Consider the following 15,540-nt stretch of genomic DNA (forward strand, 5'->3'; position numbering starts at 1 on the left):
AGAATTGTGCTGAATGTCTCAAATAGAACCTGTAATGGGCATTCATCCAGATCTAAAATATTTTCTATTTTATAGTGTTTAATTGACAGACAAAATTCAGACTTAGAGCTACCTGCATGCATGTGTGTTGCACAGCTTCTGCAATACTGCATTATTTGTCTCAGCAGCTATTTTAAATGATACTACCTTTTGAAACATGACTATCAAGATATTGATCACAGGTGGTCAATATGAGCCCATCCTTCTTTTCACACTTACAGAGATGTTATCCTTAGTTCTGGCAAAATTCTAATTTTGGTATTTTCGTTTTATGTCTATCTAAAGGGACACTACAAAATTAAAAATGTTAAAAGTAGCTTCTGGTACTATATTGGTCCCTTGAGTTCTCTTGCCATTTTTTGTAGTTTTGCAATTACATTTTCTCTCTTGTGGGAAAACCCCATTCACACAAAAGAAACAACCATATAAGAAGTGAAATGTACAAAGTAAACAAACTGAAAAAGAAATGTTTCTCTAATCTTTCTGTTACAGTAATATTGAGTAAGTCACCCACTTAAATGGTATCTAAAAAAAATTCAGATTAAAAAAATAATAATTCTAAATTGATAACATTCTTTTACTTCCCAGACAGTTCCAGCCGAACGTGGTATTTTTCACTTCCTATCTGAAATTGCACTGTTAAACAGCTGCTGTGATTCACCCCATGTGTAGCTGGATTTTTGGTAAATGAAGGAATCCAAACTGTAATGAGTAAGCTAATGGGCAAAGTGTTTTGGGATCCTCTTATATGGAAAGGCATTACAGAAATATACAAGATGTATCCTAAAAGTATGTGATAGGGATGGTAAAGTTCTGCTGGGAACTTCTGTAAGAGATTTGTAATCTCTTCTAGACCAAGAATCCTATTTCTGTATCTGCTATGGAACACAAGACAGGGTGACTATTTATAACAGACATTGTATTAAATGTGTAATTGTTTTGTTCAGATGACTTAACCCACATAAATTCTGCACACTTAAATAATCTTACTGTTTAAAAAAACTGCACTATAGATACAGGATTATGTACTACTACATTCCTAATAAAAAAAGGGAATTTACTGTTTAGCTAATATGTCCAATATGTCTTGGTAGTCCATCGATCCGATGATGACAAATCTGAGCAAATCATCTATTGTTGGTCTCGTGGTGTTCCCTGTGATGGCTATACAAGCCAATTCTAGAGGTGCACATTTGGCTGCAGATGGTGCATGGGAAGTTCGCAATCAGTGGGTTGTGCACAGCTGGTGCTCTGTGACGTCGTTCACGTGCCTCTTGTAGACGCCGGCAGCGGTCTTCCTCAAAGGCGATGCAGGTATTTCTGATTGTTGCACACCACTGTGTTCTGTCACTGGTGGCGTCCTCAAGGTCCTAGGGTTTGATACTGCTATACTGCAGATTGGCTTTGATGGTGTCCTTGTAACGTTTTCGTGGACAACCTATATGCCAAATGCCCTGGGAGAGCTCACCATAGAGAAGCTGGTGGGGGAATCTGTTGGCATCTATGCAGCTGACATGACTGGTCCAACGTAGCTGTGACTTCATGATCATCATTTCGATGCTTATCATCTGGGCTCTCTCGAGGACCTCAAGATTGGGCACTTCGTCTTGCCAGCAGATTTTCATGATGTTGCGGCGGCAACGCATGTGGAATGCTTCGAGCTGCTTGATGTGATGCCTATATAGTGTCCATGTTTCACACCCGTACAAAAGAGATGAAAGAACAGCAGCTCTGTACACAAGCAGTTTTGTTGACATCCGGATGTTGTGGTGGTTTAAAACTTTGACAAGCAGATAGCCAAGTGCCTGGCTTGCTTTAGATATTCCTGCGTTGATCTCATTATCCAGTGATCCATCACTGGATATGACACTACCCAGGTATCTAAAGTTCTCCACTACTTTAAGCTGAGTGCCATCAATGGAGATACTTGGGACAGAATCATTTGATCCAGGTACAGGTTGATGGAGAACTTCTGTCTTTCCGAGGCTGATAGTTAGTCCAAAGAGTTGCGAGGCCTCAGCAAACTTGTTGACAATGTGCTGAAGATCATTTTCAGTGTTAGCCATGAGGGCACAGTCGTGGGCAAAGAGTGCCTCAAGAAGGAGTTTCTGCACTGTCTTAGTCCTTGCATTCAGGCGACCGAGGTCAAAAAGTGAACCATCGTGCTGGTATTTCAAATATATACCTCGATCCAGATCTTTCATTGCATGGTTGAGGACGCATGCAAAGAACAGGTTAAATAAGACAGGAGCGAGAACACATCCTTGTTTCATGCTGTTGGTGATGTTGAAGGGGGCAGATGTGGCTCCATCAAACCATATTTCACTTGTCATGCTGTCCTGAAAAAGGCATATAATCTGGACAAACTTTCTTGGGCAGCCAAGTCATGTTAGAATAGCCCAAAGGGCTTCCCTGTTGACGATATCAAACGCCTTTGTCAGATCTATGAAGACAGCATACAGGTGCATGTTCTGTTCAATGCACTTCTCTTGTATTTGTCTGACGGCAAACACCATGTCGATTGTGCTCCGGCTAGGTCGAAAACCACATTGACTTTCAGGTAGATTTGCCTTGGAAATACTGGCTATTAGGCGGTTGAAGATGATGCAGGCGATGATTTTCCCTCCAACGGAGAGGAGGGATATGCCTGTATAATTTCCACATTCTGCTTTGCTGCCTTTTGTTCTTGAAAAGAGAGACAATAGTAGCGTTGCAAAGGTCCTGTGGTATGTTTTCATCCTCCCAGATGCTGATGATCACACTGTGTAACGCTGCTAGTGCTGCTGGATCTGCTGCTTTGTATATCTCTGCTGGTATCCCATCTTTCCCAGGAGCTTTTCCTGAACTCATCTGGCTAACAGCTTTCTTAATCTCATCTATAGTGGGCAGAGAGTCAAGATCTGTCAGAGCAGGTGGTTGTGAAATTTCATTGAGGACGTTATTATTCACGGTTGATGGTCTATTGAGAAGGTTGCTAAAGTATTCTCGCCATCTTTCGTTGATGCCTTCTTTATCTTTAATCAGCGTTGTGTTGTCTGATGAGAGCAGTGGGTTGGTCCTTAGTTTAGAAGGTTCATAGACAGTCTTAATAGCACTGAAGAACATCTTTGAGTTGTGGGTCTCAGCATAGTGCTCGATTTCTTTGGCTTTGCTCTCCCACCAGTTGTCTTGTATCTGACGGAGGTCTTTCTGTTTTGCTCTGAAGGTACTTGAAATGGTCCTGTTTGGAGACTGAGGAGGGATCATTCTGCCATTCAATAAAGGCTTTTCTCTTTACTTCCAGAGCTGAGCGTATTTCTTAGTTCTCATCAAACCAATCATGTCTTCTTTTCTTTGGTCCAAGAGATGTTATTGCTGTGTCAGTCACCATCTGCTTGAACTGGTCCCACTTTTCGGTTGCAGTACCAATCAGTTGTCCTTGAGATGTCAGTTTGTCATCAAGACAAACACCCCATACATAGGGGTGTATGGGGTTCCCAGGGAGGGGTAGTACCTCTGATGAGGGGACTTATCGTACCCCTTCGGGGGTAGTCCATCCACTTTGGTTCCCACCTGTCACTCAGCTCTTACCTGTGGCTCCAAGTAGCTGCAGCATGCACAGTGGCCACACCCTGGGCAACAGATTCGACAGGCCGGCCAAACCAGGTGAGTGTAACTGATGGGACTCAAACCCTCAGTGAATTAGGGATATGCCTACCCGCATGCGACGTCAGCTCCGGCGGACTGGGCGAAAGAGATCACTATGATCCAACGGCCAAGAAGGTGGTTCTGCAACACTTTGTGAAAAGTGAAGGGCTTGATGAGGCACAGAAGACATCAAGGCCATCCACTGCAGCCAAAGAAGTTACCAGTCGTGACAATTCTTCGTACCATTGGTGTTTTGGCTTCTAAGGTCGAGAGAGTGGGATTGCTCCCGTGCAACGGCTCTGCCACTTAAAAAGCTTTCACGCACAGGTCCTGTGCAAATCATCAAACATCATCATACCACCCAAGTTCTGTGGCAATGGGGGAGGGACAAAGCGACAGGTGGAGGTTACTACTGGGAGTTGTAGTCCCAATCCTGCACGCAGGCGGCCTGTGAATAGGTGGTCGTCTAGCTCTGTACTTGGGGCAGTAGAGTTGCCCGGCAGCCTCTCAGGCGTCTGAGCAGCCCTCTTTAGGACAGCACTGCTCACTCTAGTAAGGGAGGGACCTAGAAAAGGTGGCCTAAAAATTGCCTGCCCTACAACAGCTGGCCAGCAAGCCGTGGGCTGGCAGTTTAACCCAATCTGTGGCCGAAACCAAAAGAAAAATTTGAGAAAACTTACCCTTGGTGTATGGAATGTTCATACCCTCCTGGATCGAGAAGCTGTTGCAAGACCTGAGAGAAGGACAGCTCTCATTGCTCGAACTAGCCTGCTGCAACATTGATATAGCGGCATTAAGCAAAACAAGATTGCCTGGGGAAGGTTTCTTGAGCGAACCAGGAAGTAGTTACACCTTCGTCCAATATATACTAAACAGTCAAATGTGCTATAGTATGACAAAATTTGCATTAAGTTCTACTGCAGGGCATGCACTTAGTATACATCAGAACACAAAAAGGAAATATTAAAAAGAAGAGGGAAATCGTTTTGTGTAAAGAGACTGAGTAGATGGGGGGGGATACCTTCTTGCACATTATTTCTTTGTTAAGGAAATTTATGCATATGCTCTAGTCAGTGAAACTTGTCTTAAGTGACTTGCAGTGGACCAACAAAATTTGCTTCTCTGGTATGGATAAAGGAGAGACAGAGGAGGAGAAATGTTACAGGAAATGGCCATTAGTGTGTGTTTCACTTCGAAATTTCACTGAATTAATAAGCTCAACTTCATCTGCATGTTAAACATCAATTGGGCAACTGTGCTAACTGCTATTCTAATTTACTTCTAAATAAGCACATTGAATTTTGTGTAACAGATTGTTCAGGAATGTAATGATCTCTGAACTGCAAAGCTACTATCTTCAGAAGAAAAGCTAGAGGGGAAATCTATGTAAATATATGGAAGGCGGATATTCAGTAATGCTAAAAGGGTGCAAACTTTCTAAATTCTTCTAGTAGTTCAGTATATGCTGAAGTATTAATGGAATTTGCCTTTCCTGTGTTTGTGAAGCATGCATAAAATGTAGTCTAGTTCACTTTTAGAGAAGGTTCTCTGGTTGTCTACTCCCAGTTGAACACACAAGAACACGTTAACTTAAGTGAAAGCTTAACATGATAGCTATACAATTCAGGTAATCTCCATAAGAGAAAAATAGGGATACCTTCTGAATTTTTGCTTAATCTTAAATATGAATTAACAAGTACAATGCAAAAGCATCTAAAAAGGAGACTAGTACACTTCTTATACACATTATTCCACTACAGTAAAGAACAAAGTATGAGCTGTACAGAAAACGTACGTTAATAAGACCACGTAGCATAAGTCAGTCAATGAGGGCACTGTCTTCTAAATTCCAAAAGAGTGACCAAATGCTGCTAGACTTGGCTTTCATCTCTGAAGGTGAATGATGCTGTTCATAAAGCACTCTTAAATATTTTAGTGAAAAACAAATATTTTTACCGTAACTAGGTTAATCAATAATGGGCAGTGCTGCTATAGAGGAGACTTATTTAAGAACAGATGACTTGCTGGATGGGCATCATGTAGGTAGTGATATTTGAATAATAAGTCATGGCTTGGTAAAGATTGATGAAATAGCACTGAAATCCTTTTGTAGATAGTTCTTTAATTTAGCATAGTAGAAGGAGTTGTGGCTCTTACAGAACACAGAATCATACTATGAAAAGTTTCACAGCCTCCAGTTGTTGTGAAACAATGGACTTGGGATATACAATATGTTGCTTTTTTGAAAAGGCCTGTTGCAAAGCAATGGAGCATGCCACAGACACTGACTACATTGACTCTTTTGTCAACCACTTGTAGTAAATCTTCCAAATAATTCAGTTTATAAACCACAGACCAATAACCTGACTGTCAGTAACAAACTAGATGGTCTGTAGAGCATGCATATCTTTTTCTATGTACCTTCAATTATAACTTTAAATTTTTATAAACCACATATAAACCCAGTAAAATTAAAAGAATCTGTTTCAATAACTTTGTTTAAACAAACTCGTAGGGAATTCAGGTTAGGGAAATGGCTCCCTAGATACACTTTCTCCCTAAGTCTATCAGTACAAACACATTGTGAACATAGAGGAAGCTAGAGCATATTGGAAAATTCTAATATAAATAAAGGGGGAGGAAGAATGTTCTTAGCAGTGAGTTTCAAGAGCAGCTGCTTTGAAAACTAATGAAGTTTAATCTGCAGACCATGGGTTTTTGGAAGATAAAAGGAAAATAGATGTTAATATTTAATAATAACCAGTATTTGTTGAATCAATATTTTCCTAATCTCTTCTTCTTGCAGAAAATGCAGACAGCAGTACACTCCATGCAGTGACTTTCCTTCGCACAACTGAGATTTTGACAGTAAATTCAATTGGACAGTTAAAAATATGGGACTTCAGACAGCAAAGAAATGAGCCATCTCAAATATTTTCCTTGTAAGCTTCTTATTTTCAGCTTGTATTTTCCAGTAAATACATCTTAAACAAGAAAGCAAAATCTATTACGTATAAATTTCTTGGACTATACTTTCTTGATAACAGGTGATACATAATTGAATTTGGATATTGTAATTGTCATGGTATATTTCCCCAGTCTGAACCTTAGAGTCCCAAAGATGGGGTACCAACATAAATTTCCCTAAGCTTAATTACCAGCTTAGATCTGATAGCTGCCACCAATCAGGACTTTGAGTGCCTGATACACTCTGGTCCCCCCAAAACCTTCCCTGGGGACCCCCAAGATCCAGACCCCCTGGATCTTAACACAAGGAAAGTAAACTTTCCCTCACCAGTGCCTCTCCTAGGCTTTCCCTCCCTGGGTTACCCTGGAAGATCACTGTGATTCAAACCCCTTCTCTCTCCTTCTCAGGCTTTCCCTCCCTGGGCTATCCTGGAGAGAGAGTCAGATTCAAGCTCTGTGAATCTAAAACAAAGGGATTCCACTCTTCTCCCCTCCATTCTCCTTCCCTGTTAAGTACAGACTCAATTCCCTTGAGACTCAACAAGGGGAAAAAATCAAACAGATGTTAAAAAGCAAAACTTTTAATAAAAAGAAAGGGTGGAAAAAAAAAAGTAAAAGTTGTCTCTGTAATTTAGATGGTAAAAGTTACAGGGTCTTTTAGCTTATAGACACTAGAGAGAAGCCTGCCCCTCCTCCCCTCCCAGCAAAATACAATTTAGAATACTTCCAGCAAACTACACATTTGCAAATACAGAAAACCATCAAAAGACTATAACCGCCTTTCCTACTTAATACTCACAATTCTGAATATATAAGAGACTGTAGCAGGGAGATTGGCAAGAAACCTGGTTGCAAGTCTAGTCCCTTTCAGGACTCAGAACAAAGCAAAACCCAAAAACCACAAACAAAGGCTTCCTTCCCCCAAGATTTGAAAGTATCTTGTTTCCTGATTGGTCTTCTGGTCAGGTGTCCGGTTCACTGTTTATTAACCCTTTACAGGTAAAAGAGACATTAACCCTTAACTATCTGTTTATGACAGTAATTGTACTTGGAGGACTGCAGTGTTTCCATCTATAGAAATTTTTTCCTCCATCGCCTAGGAATACACTATATTTCTGGTTAGGAAAACAGTATTTTGTAAAACTTGGCACTTTTAGCCTTCAAGGTGCTTTATGAACACTAATTCTCTGTGCTTCGTGAGGTAGGTAAGAAATTGAAATATAGAGCCTGATCAAAATCCCACTGATGTTAATGGGGAATCAGGCTTATCTAGTGAGTGAGTGACTAAGACTCTCTTTGCAGCCTATTGTGTGTTAGAACTGGAATTAGGAATGGACGTGTCACAACCTTTTGTAAATATAAGATTATCTGTACTACTTACCACAAAGCACCTTTACACGTCTAATGAAATCTTTATTAAGCTTTTGTAGGTGGTCAATAATAAACCACAAGGTACAGAGCCTTTCTAATTACTGCTACAATAACTTAATAAAAGAAACAAGTTCCAGTGGGTGTCAAATTGTTCTAACCTCAGTAGTAAGATACTCCTGGTTATTATAGATCATAATGAATATAATTACCAATTTTGATCAACAGTATAGTGCTTTCGGAGGGAAAAATTGTTTGAACAGGAAGTTACTTTTGTTTTCCCCCCTCTTTACAGGACAGGTGACAGAATTCCACTACACTGTGTTGACAGGCATCCCAACCAGCAGCATATTGTAGCTACAGGTGGACAAGATGGAATGTTGAGTATCTGGGATGTTAGACAAGGCAGCATGCCAGTGTCCTTGCTCAATGCTCATGAAGCTGAAAGTAAGAAGCTAAAGAGAAACAGATACTGTACCTCTAAATATTTCTGTATTTTTGGACAAGATTTAAACATTTGCTTTTTTGTGTTATAGCTACTAAATATGTGTTCATCCACATTGTTTGCTTCCAGGCTTATTCTTTGTCTAACAGGAGCTGGTTAACACTGTATGTTACGGCAAACTAAAAGTCTAGTCAAACAAAAAACAGAATTGAGAAAGTGGTTTGTTTTTTGTCAGCGCTTCTTATAACTCCTTTAAGCATATATTGCTCTGTGTGTTTCTATAAGAATTGCATATTGGTGGTCCTTTTTCCTCATGTAACACCTATTAACATTTGATAGGACTCACATAAGCACCAAGAACAGGATTATAGTAACTGACAAATCTGAAAATGTGCAACTGAGGAAAGAGAAAAAGAACTTTAAAAAATAGTTATTAAAAATACTCTTTGGGATAACTTCTTTTAGTTCCTTGTTGTGGTTGGGATGTACCCTCAAATGATGAAACATAACCACTTCTACTGGCAAGTCTGAGAGCATTAGCTATGAGGGAGCAGCTCTTTTTCACAACATTTTGCTGGAAATATTCCTTGACAGTTGCAGAAACGTATTTTAAGATTTGGGGTAAAATTTTCAAAAGTGTCTACGTCATTGAAGATCGTAAGTCCCACTGAAAGTCAATGGGACTTAAGTTATTTTGAAAACTTTACTTTTTATCTCTAAATGTCAACTTAGTTTATGGCAGAGGTTCTCAAACTGTGGTCCATTCAGGTGGTCCACGGATAGCTCCCTTTAAGGTGCACGCCTGGGCGACCACACACACAAGAATGAAGGGCCACCCAGGTAATTAGTGGAGCTGCACAGGTGTGGCTCCACTAATTAGGTGCCTGGATCCTGGAGAAGAAGCACATGTGAGGCGGCGGCTTTGGGGGGAATAGGACATAGGTGGGAGGGGGCAATGGGATAAGAAGAGAGGGATATGGGGAATTTGGAATGTGCAGGGCCGCAGTGGCCAGAGAATGAGGCTACTTTCCCCAGCCCCATGGCTGTGGCTGCTGGGGAGAGACAGCCCTCTTTCCCATCCCCAGCTCGGGGGCTGCTGCATTAGGGAAGAGAGGCGCGCGCGCACACGCGCACCTCTTCCCAGCCCCAGCTCAGGGGCTATTGCAGCGGGGGGAAAGAGGGCACATTCATGGCATTAGAAATGTAACACTACTGATATTAAAATGAGTTGTATGCTTTTATTTGTAGAACAAAAAAAATTAATGTTTTTTGTTTTTTTAATATAGCGCTTTTATCGAAAGTGCTTTACAATAGTTAGCTAATGGTACAAATAACATTTGGAAAGATCATTAAGTGGTCTGCCGAGACCCTCAGCAATTTTCAAGTGGTCAACAAAAAAAAAAGTTTGAAAACTACTGATTTATAGGGGAAAAATGTACACTTGTTACACTCAGCTTCTTAATTTGCGTGGGGTGAGGCAGGGGGAAACGCTACCAGTTCTCTGTATATCCACTGCATTGAATATACAACTTTGCTGTTAAAATCCGAAGCATAGCATTGTATTAACACTTATTATATGGCTAGTTCTTTCAGGAAGAAACCCCAAAAATTCACACTGAACATAACTTTGGGGGCTTGTTTTATGGATGTATTAGCCAGGTTCTAGCTGTGGGTAGCGTGATGCATGTGATACTGAACCTACTGGCTAATCAAATTGCATGCCGTCAAGTACGGGTCTCTGATACAAAAGTGTTGATGAGTCAGAAGGGGTACAGTCAGGTTGGTCTATGCTGTTCCAACAGCCCTCTTGGGGCAATAAGTAAAGAGGAAGTTAGTGTGCAGATTGTGAAGGTATCAGGTTTATGCCTGTGCACCTTTTTGAAAGACAGTAGTCCAGTTCTTGGCTTCTGATGGTCCACCCCACCGAAGCCTGCTAGCTTCTCTCCCACAACCCCATCTAAGCTATAGCGAGTACTGGCTAGATAACCTGGCTCTGGTGTTTTTTGTCTTACCACTGATCTCAATAACAAGAAACAATTATGCAAGTATAGTAGTGTTATTTCTTACTTACTTCTGCCCTATCCTGGCATTTAGTAACTTGCACTGGGTTTCCCCCATTAGTGCAAACGAATGAGGTTTTACTGTATGTTGCATTTGTTTTCTAACATTTAATATGTGATGCTTCATAAAAGTTGATACAATAGTATGGGTTCTGTTCTGATACAAATGGGTTTTAAAATGTATTCCACTTTATGTAAGTAAACAATTTTGGTCTGGCAGGACACAGGTAACTTAAACATTAAGGTGAACGGAGAAAAGTGTGCAGTCTTATGAAGGGCGTATAGCCTAGTTAATGCATTCCTATTTTCATGTCCTTTCCCTTCTTGTTAGTTTTTCTGTCTATCTAAATTTAGAGTGTGAACTCTTCAAGGCAGGGACCTTTTTGCCTTGTTTTATGGGGCACCTAGCACACTTCTGGGAGTAGGATAGATGAATCAACTTCAGATGAGAGACAAGAACCACAAAACCAGGGGAAACAGTGAAACTGGGTTTACATGATGCACAATCTAAACCAGGGAGAAAATTCTTGTCTTTCAATTAGTCATCTCCGGTATTATTTAGGACAGTGACCACTAAAAGTTCAGTCAGTTATGGAGTTTAAGGCCAGAAGGGACCTCACATCATTTGGCCTGACCTCCTGTATGTCACAGGCTATATCAACACCACCCAGCGCCCACACATTAAACCCAATGATTGAAATTAGACCAAAGTATTACAGCTCATAGAGGCGGAGGCCAAGTTGTTGATATGCCACAGGCAGAGAATAGGAGGGACAGAGAAACACCAATGTCCGAGGCCTTGCAATGACAGAAATGATTGCGAAAGAAGTGGGGGTTTTGTGTGGGGGTTTTTTACAGTTAATACAGAATGGAAGCTCTGTAGACAGTTTAGTTCATCTCCAGTACATTGCTTGAGGAGTTTTACTGAACACCTTGATTTGGAATTTCCTTGTTTTCTTGGAGAATCAAACTCTTTGATGATATTTTAATATAGATTTGTTTATATAATCATGGGTAATAAACTTGAATCTCTTGACTTTTGTAGTGTGGGAAGTTCACTTCCATCCTTCCAACCCAGATCACCTATTTACATGTTCTGAAGATGGCTCTCTTTGGCATTGGGATACCTCCTCAGATGTATCAGAAAAGCCATCTTTTTTCCATCAAGGTAAGGATTTTTGAAGCAAACTTACTTTTAGGAAGGTGAATATCTTAGGCTGAGTTTGTGCAGTGTAGTTAATTAAGTAATTGGCTTGAGGACACTGTTCTATACTCCGTTGATTTTATATTGAGGGCTATTAAAGATGGGAGTATGATGATTTCGTGTTAGAAAGAGATAGCCTTAGTGGTCCTCTTCAAGAGAATTACAGTGCTTTCACTTGTTTCCTTAAATATTACCTCTTATCTGATGTGAATGCACTCACCAACAATGGATCAAGGGGCACATCCAGAATTTTCACAGCTAAATCCAGTTCACTTTCTAAAAATCATAGAATTATTGATTTGGAAGGGCACTAAATGCCATATAACTGCATATATCCTTGAGGGAGAATTTTTGGATGTTTTCTACATTTTCAAATATATTAATTTCAATTACAACACAGAATACAAAAGTGTACAGTGTTCACTTTATATTTATCTTGGATTACAAATATTTGCTCTGTAAAAAAAATATTTTTTTATTAATTTCCCTGTAGTGCAGTCTTTTTATCATGAAAGCTGAACTTACAAATGTAGAATTAGGTACAAAAAAAGGCATTCAAAAATAAAACAATGTAAAATTAAATATTCATATGGCCCTTCATGCTTCCTCCACCATTCCAGAGGACATGCATCCATGCTGATGACAGATCGTGCTTGATAACGATCCAAAGGAATGTGGACCAACGCATGTTCATGTTCATCATTTGAGTCAATCTGTCATCAGGATGGATGCATGTCCTCTGGAATGATGGTTGAAGCATGAAGGCCATATGAATCTTTAGTGCATCTGGCATGTAAATATCTTGTGATGCTGGCTACATACAAATGCCTGTTCTCACTTTCAGGTGATGTAAATAAGAAGTAGGAAGCATTACCTCCCATAAATGTAAACAAACTTGTTTCTCTTAGCAATTGGCTGAATAAGAAATAGGATTGAGTGGACTTGTAGGCTCTGAAGTTTTACATTGTGTTTGAGTGCAGTTATTAACCAAAAAATTACGTTTGTAAGTTGCACTTTCACGATAGAGATGGAACTACAGTACATGTATGAGATGAATTGAAAAATACTATTGTTTTTACAGTGAAAATATCTGTAATTGAAAAATAATAGAAAGTGATCAGTGTACACTTTATAGTCTGTGTTGTAATTGAAATCAATATATTTGAAAATGTAGAAGAATATCCAAAAATATTTAATGAATTTCAATTGGTAGTCCATATAATAGTGTGATTAAAACTGCAATTATCACAATTAATTTTTTGAGTTAATTGCATGAGTTAACTGCAATTAATCGACAGCCCTATAGACAAATCATTGTAGAGGAAAACCTATTCTAATGAAAAATGAGACTTAATACTAAGAAGGTCAGATTCTGCTGCCTTCTGTTTTCATTCGAGTCCTAATTTTTGGAGTACAGAATTTAACCTCCATGTAGAACCAAAAGTCGCAACATAGTGTTGATGTAAATACACCTGAAATTTCTAGGTACAGAAGATTAGGGTAGCTAAAAATAGGGAAAATATTCAGATTTACTTGTGAAGTAAACCCCCCTCTCCCCTGGGTTCAAAGGTTTGAGGCATTTCTGTATAGGGGAAAGCTGATATAACTGAAACTAAATAATAAATCTAGTTGCACTCTGCTTCTCGTTGTACCAGGTTTGCCTATTACATACCCTGAATTCTTAACAAATAGCTTTTCTCTCAGTCTGTCTCTTCCACCAATTTTAATCTTGTAATGAAATCCTAATTCTGATTTTGTGCAGCTTGTGACTGTTTCTTTCCACAGCAAAGTCAAAACCAGGTGTATCATTTGTAAAGGATAAGCAGGAAATTGGGGGGGTGATTTGGATCAATATCTTAAACACAAATCTAAAGCAGCAATACACATAGGAAAATACTGTCTAAGGAAACTTCTTGCATAGGTCCAAGCTTGCTTTCAGTTCAAAAGTTAATTAATCAAGAGGTTAATATATCTATAATATATATAATATAATATATCATAATGTTGTTCCTCATTGTACCCTAAGGAGGTGATTTCTTACTGTTATGATGGCATTAGCTCTCTCACTTGAGGGGCAGATCTGGTAAAAAGCTAGTAAAAACTAGCTATTTGGAGTGACTTCTGTCAGTTATATAATGCAAAATATTTTTGATCCACTGGAGACTCATCTAAGCCCATCAAATCAATTCAATCTAAAACACAGACTTTGGTATTCGCAGCATGTTAGCTGAATGCTTAATATGCCACCCCAATCCTGAACTGAAGTAAATAAAATCATAGCTAACTGGTACTGTTTTGTTTGTTGTGTTGTTTTTGTTTAGGTGGAAGAAGTACTACACTTCTGTCACACACTGCTAACCAGCCTGTAATTAGTGCCTGGCTAAGCAACAATCCTACCAAGGACCGCATGGAAATCACCAATTTAGTTCCAAATCAGACATTATCTGTGAATAGCTTGGATGTTTTAGGATCCTGTCTAGTATGTGGTACTGATGCAGAAGCCATTTATGTTAATAGACATCTTTTTGCTTGAATATACTTTAATGAAACACTCTTGAGTATTTTAACCTCCCTGAGAACTAGCAGGAAAGGTCCTAAGGATTCCAAATTTTTAAAAAGGAAATCTTTTACAGAAGCCTGGAAGCAGGGGCCTTTAATGTAGTCCTAGTAATGCAGAGGGAAAACAAACTACAATAAGGCTCTTGAGAACTGTTCCATCGCCATTGATGCTTATGCATCCAGTGAATGAAATAGCAGTTACCATATGTTATGTAAGTGCACCATTCTTTATTCCCTACTGCCTTTAGCATTTCTTATTTGGCAACCAAAAAAATAATCAGTATGGAAATAAATTGTATTTTAAATGTTCTAAAGGTGTTACCTTTTTTTTTAAGCTATTGTATGAAATACTTGAACTCCCTTAATGTTCATGCTATTGTAGTAACACTAAAGTATTCATTCAAGGCCAAAATTTAGGATTCTTGGGTTCTTTTAAAGACAGACTAATAGAAATATTACTTTTTTTATTTGAAATTGTTATATTTAAACATCCCTATGCACTATGAGAAATGCAATTGTTATGCTAGTGGGTGACAACTAGAAAGGGAAACAGTTAGTTATATGACATGCAAAAAGGACTGTTTAAATGGTGAATGGTTAAAAGTCCCATAGGAGTCTAAAAATCTTGAAGCTGTAGTAATCTAAGACAATGCTAACAACACTGGTATGGATGGGCACGTTAAAATTTGATGTGGACATTGTGCCTGTACACTTTTCGATTTGTAGAAAAAAATATGTTTATAAGGTAGTCTTTGTAGGTGTTGGACAGACATTATCCTGTTAAGGTTAAGTTCATACGATAAACAGTTTTTGACAAAACTGTAGTCATGAGTGTTGTCAAAATTAATGGAATACCAAATCGAAGTGTTTCCCAACAGCTATCATAAAAACACCTAATTTTTCAATATTGTGTCTAGCTTTTTTAACAAGGAGCTCTTTCTCCAATGTTTTTAATAAAAAATTTTTCCACCAGAATTTTATTTACTCATTCGTATGCCTTGGCTTTTATTATAAAGTGAAAGATAAATTTGAATGGGTATCTTACAGAAGGCTAAACAGTGTATTTTTGGCTTAGTTTAGTGTTACAATTGACTGATTGATAGAAGTTGATCTTAATATGCAGCACACCCACTTTAAGGTCCCACAAGGGATTCCATGCTGGAACCATGGTCCACCTGCACAAATTAGCTTATGGGATTGGGACCTTAGTTACTATGCCCTAATAACTTGACTTCTCAGATGTGTAGAGCACCCTCTAATCCAGGGGTGGG

The 15,540-nt window shown here is 39.1% G+C and overlaps 1 protein-coding gene across 5 annotated transcripts in view; it reads left to right on the plus strand.

The window, feature by feature from the left end:
• Positions 1 to 15,244, plus strand: part of NUP43 (nucleoporin 43) — a 34,481-nt gene extending 19,237 nt beyond the window's left edge. For all 5 annotated transcript variants that reach the window (XM_050949802.1, XM_050949800.1, XM_050949801.1 and 2 more), the window contains exons 5-8: positions 6,473 to 6,608; positions 8,297 to 8,448; positions 11,552 to 11,674; positions 14,032 to 15,244. In XM_050949802.1, coding sequence (XP_050805759.1) covers positions 6,473 to 6,608; positions 8,297 to 8,448; positions 11,552 to 11,674; positions 14,032 to 14,243 — 623 coding nt within the window. In that variant the 3' untranslated portion in view covers positions 14,244 to 15,244. The remainder of the gene's footprint in view (positions 1 to 6,472; positions 6,609 to 8,296; positions 8,449 to 11,551; positions 11,675 to 14,031) is intronic.
• The last annotated feature ends 296 nt before the right edge of the window (positions 15,245 to 15,540 follow it).

The sequence above is a fragment of the Gopherus flavomarginatus genome, chromosome 4 (genome assembly GCF_025201925.1).
Source record: "Gopherus flavomarginatus isolate rGopFla2 chromosome 4, rGopFla2.mat.asm, whole genome shotgun sequence".
NCBI classification, from domain to species: domain Eukaryota; kingdom Metazoa; phylum Chordata; order Testudines; family Testudinidae; genus Gopherus; species Gopherus flavomarginatus.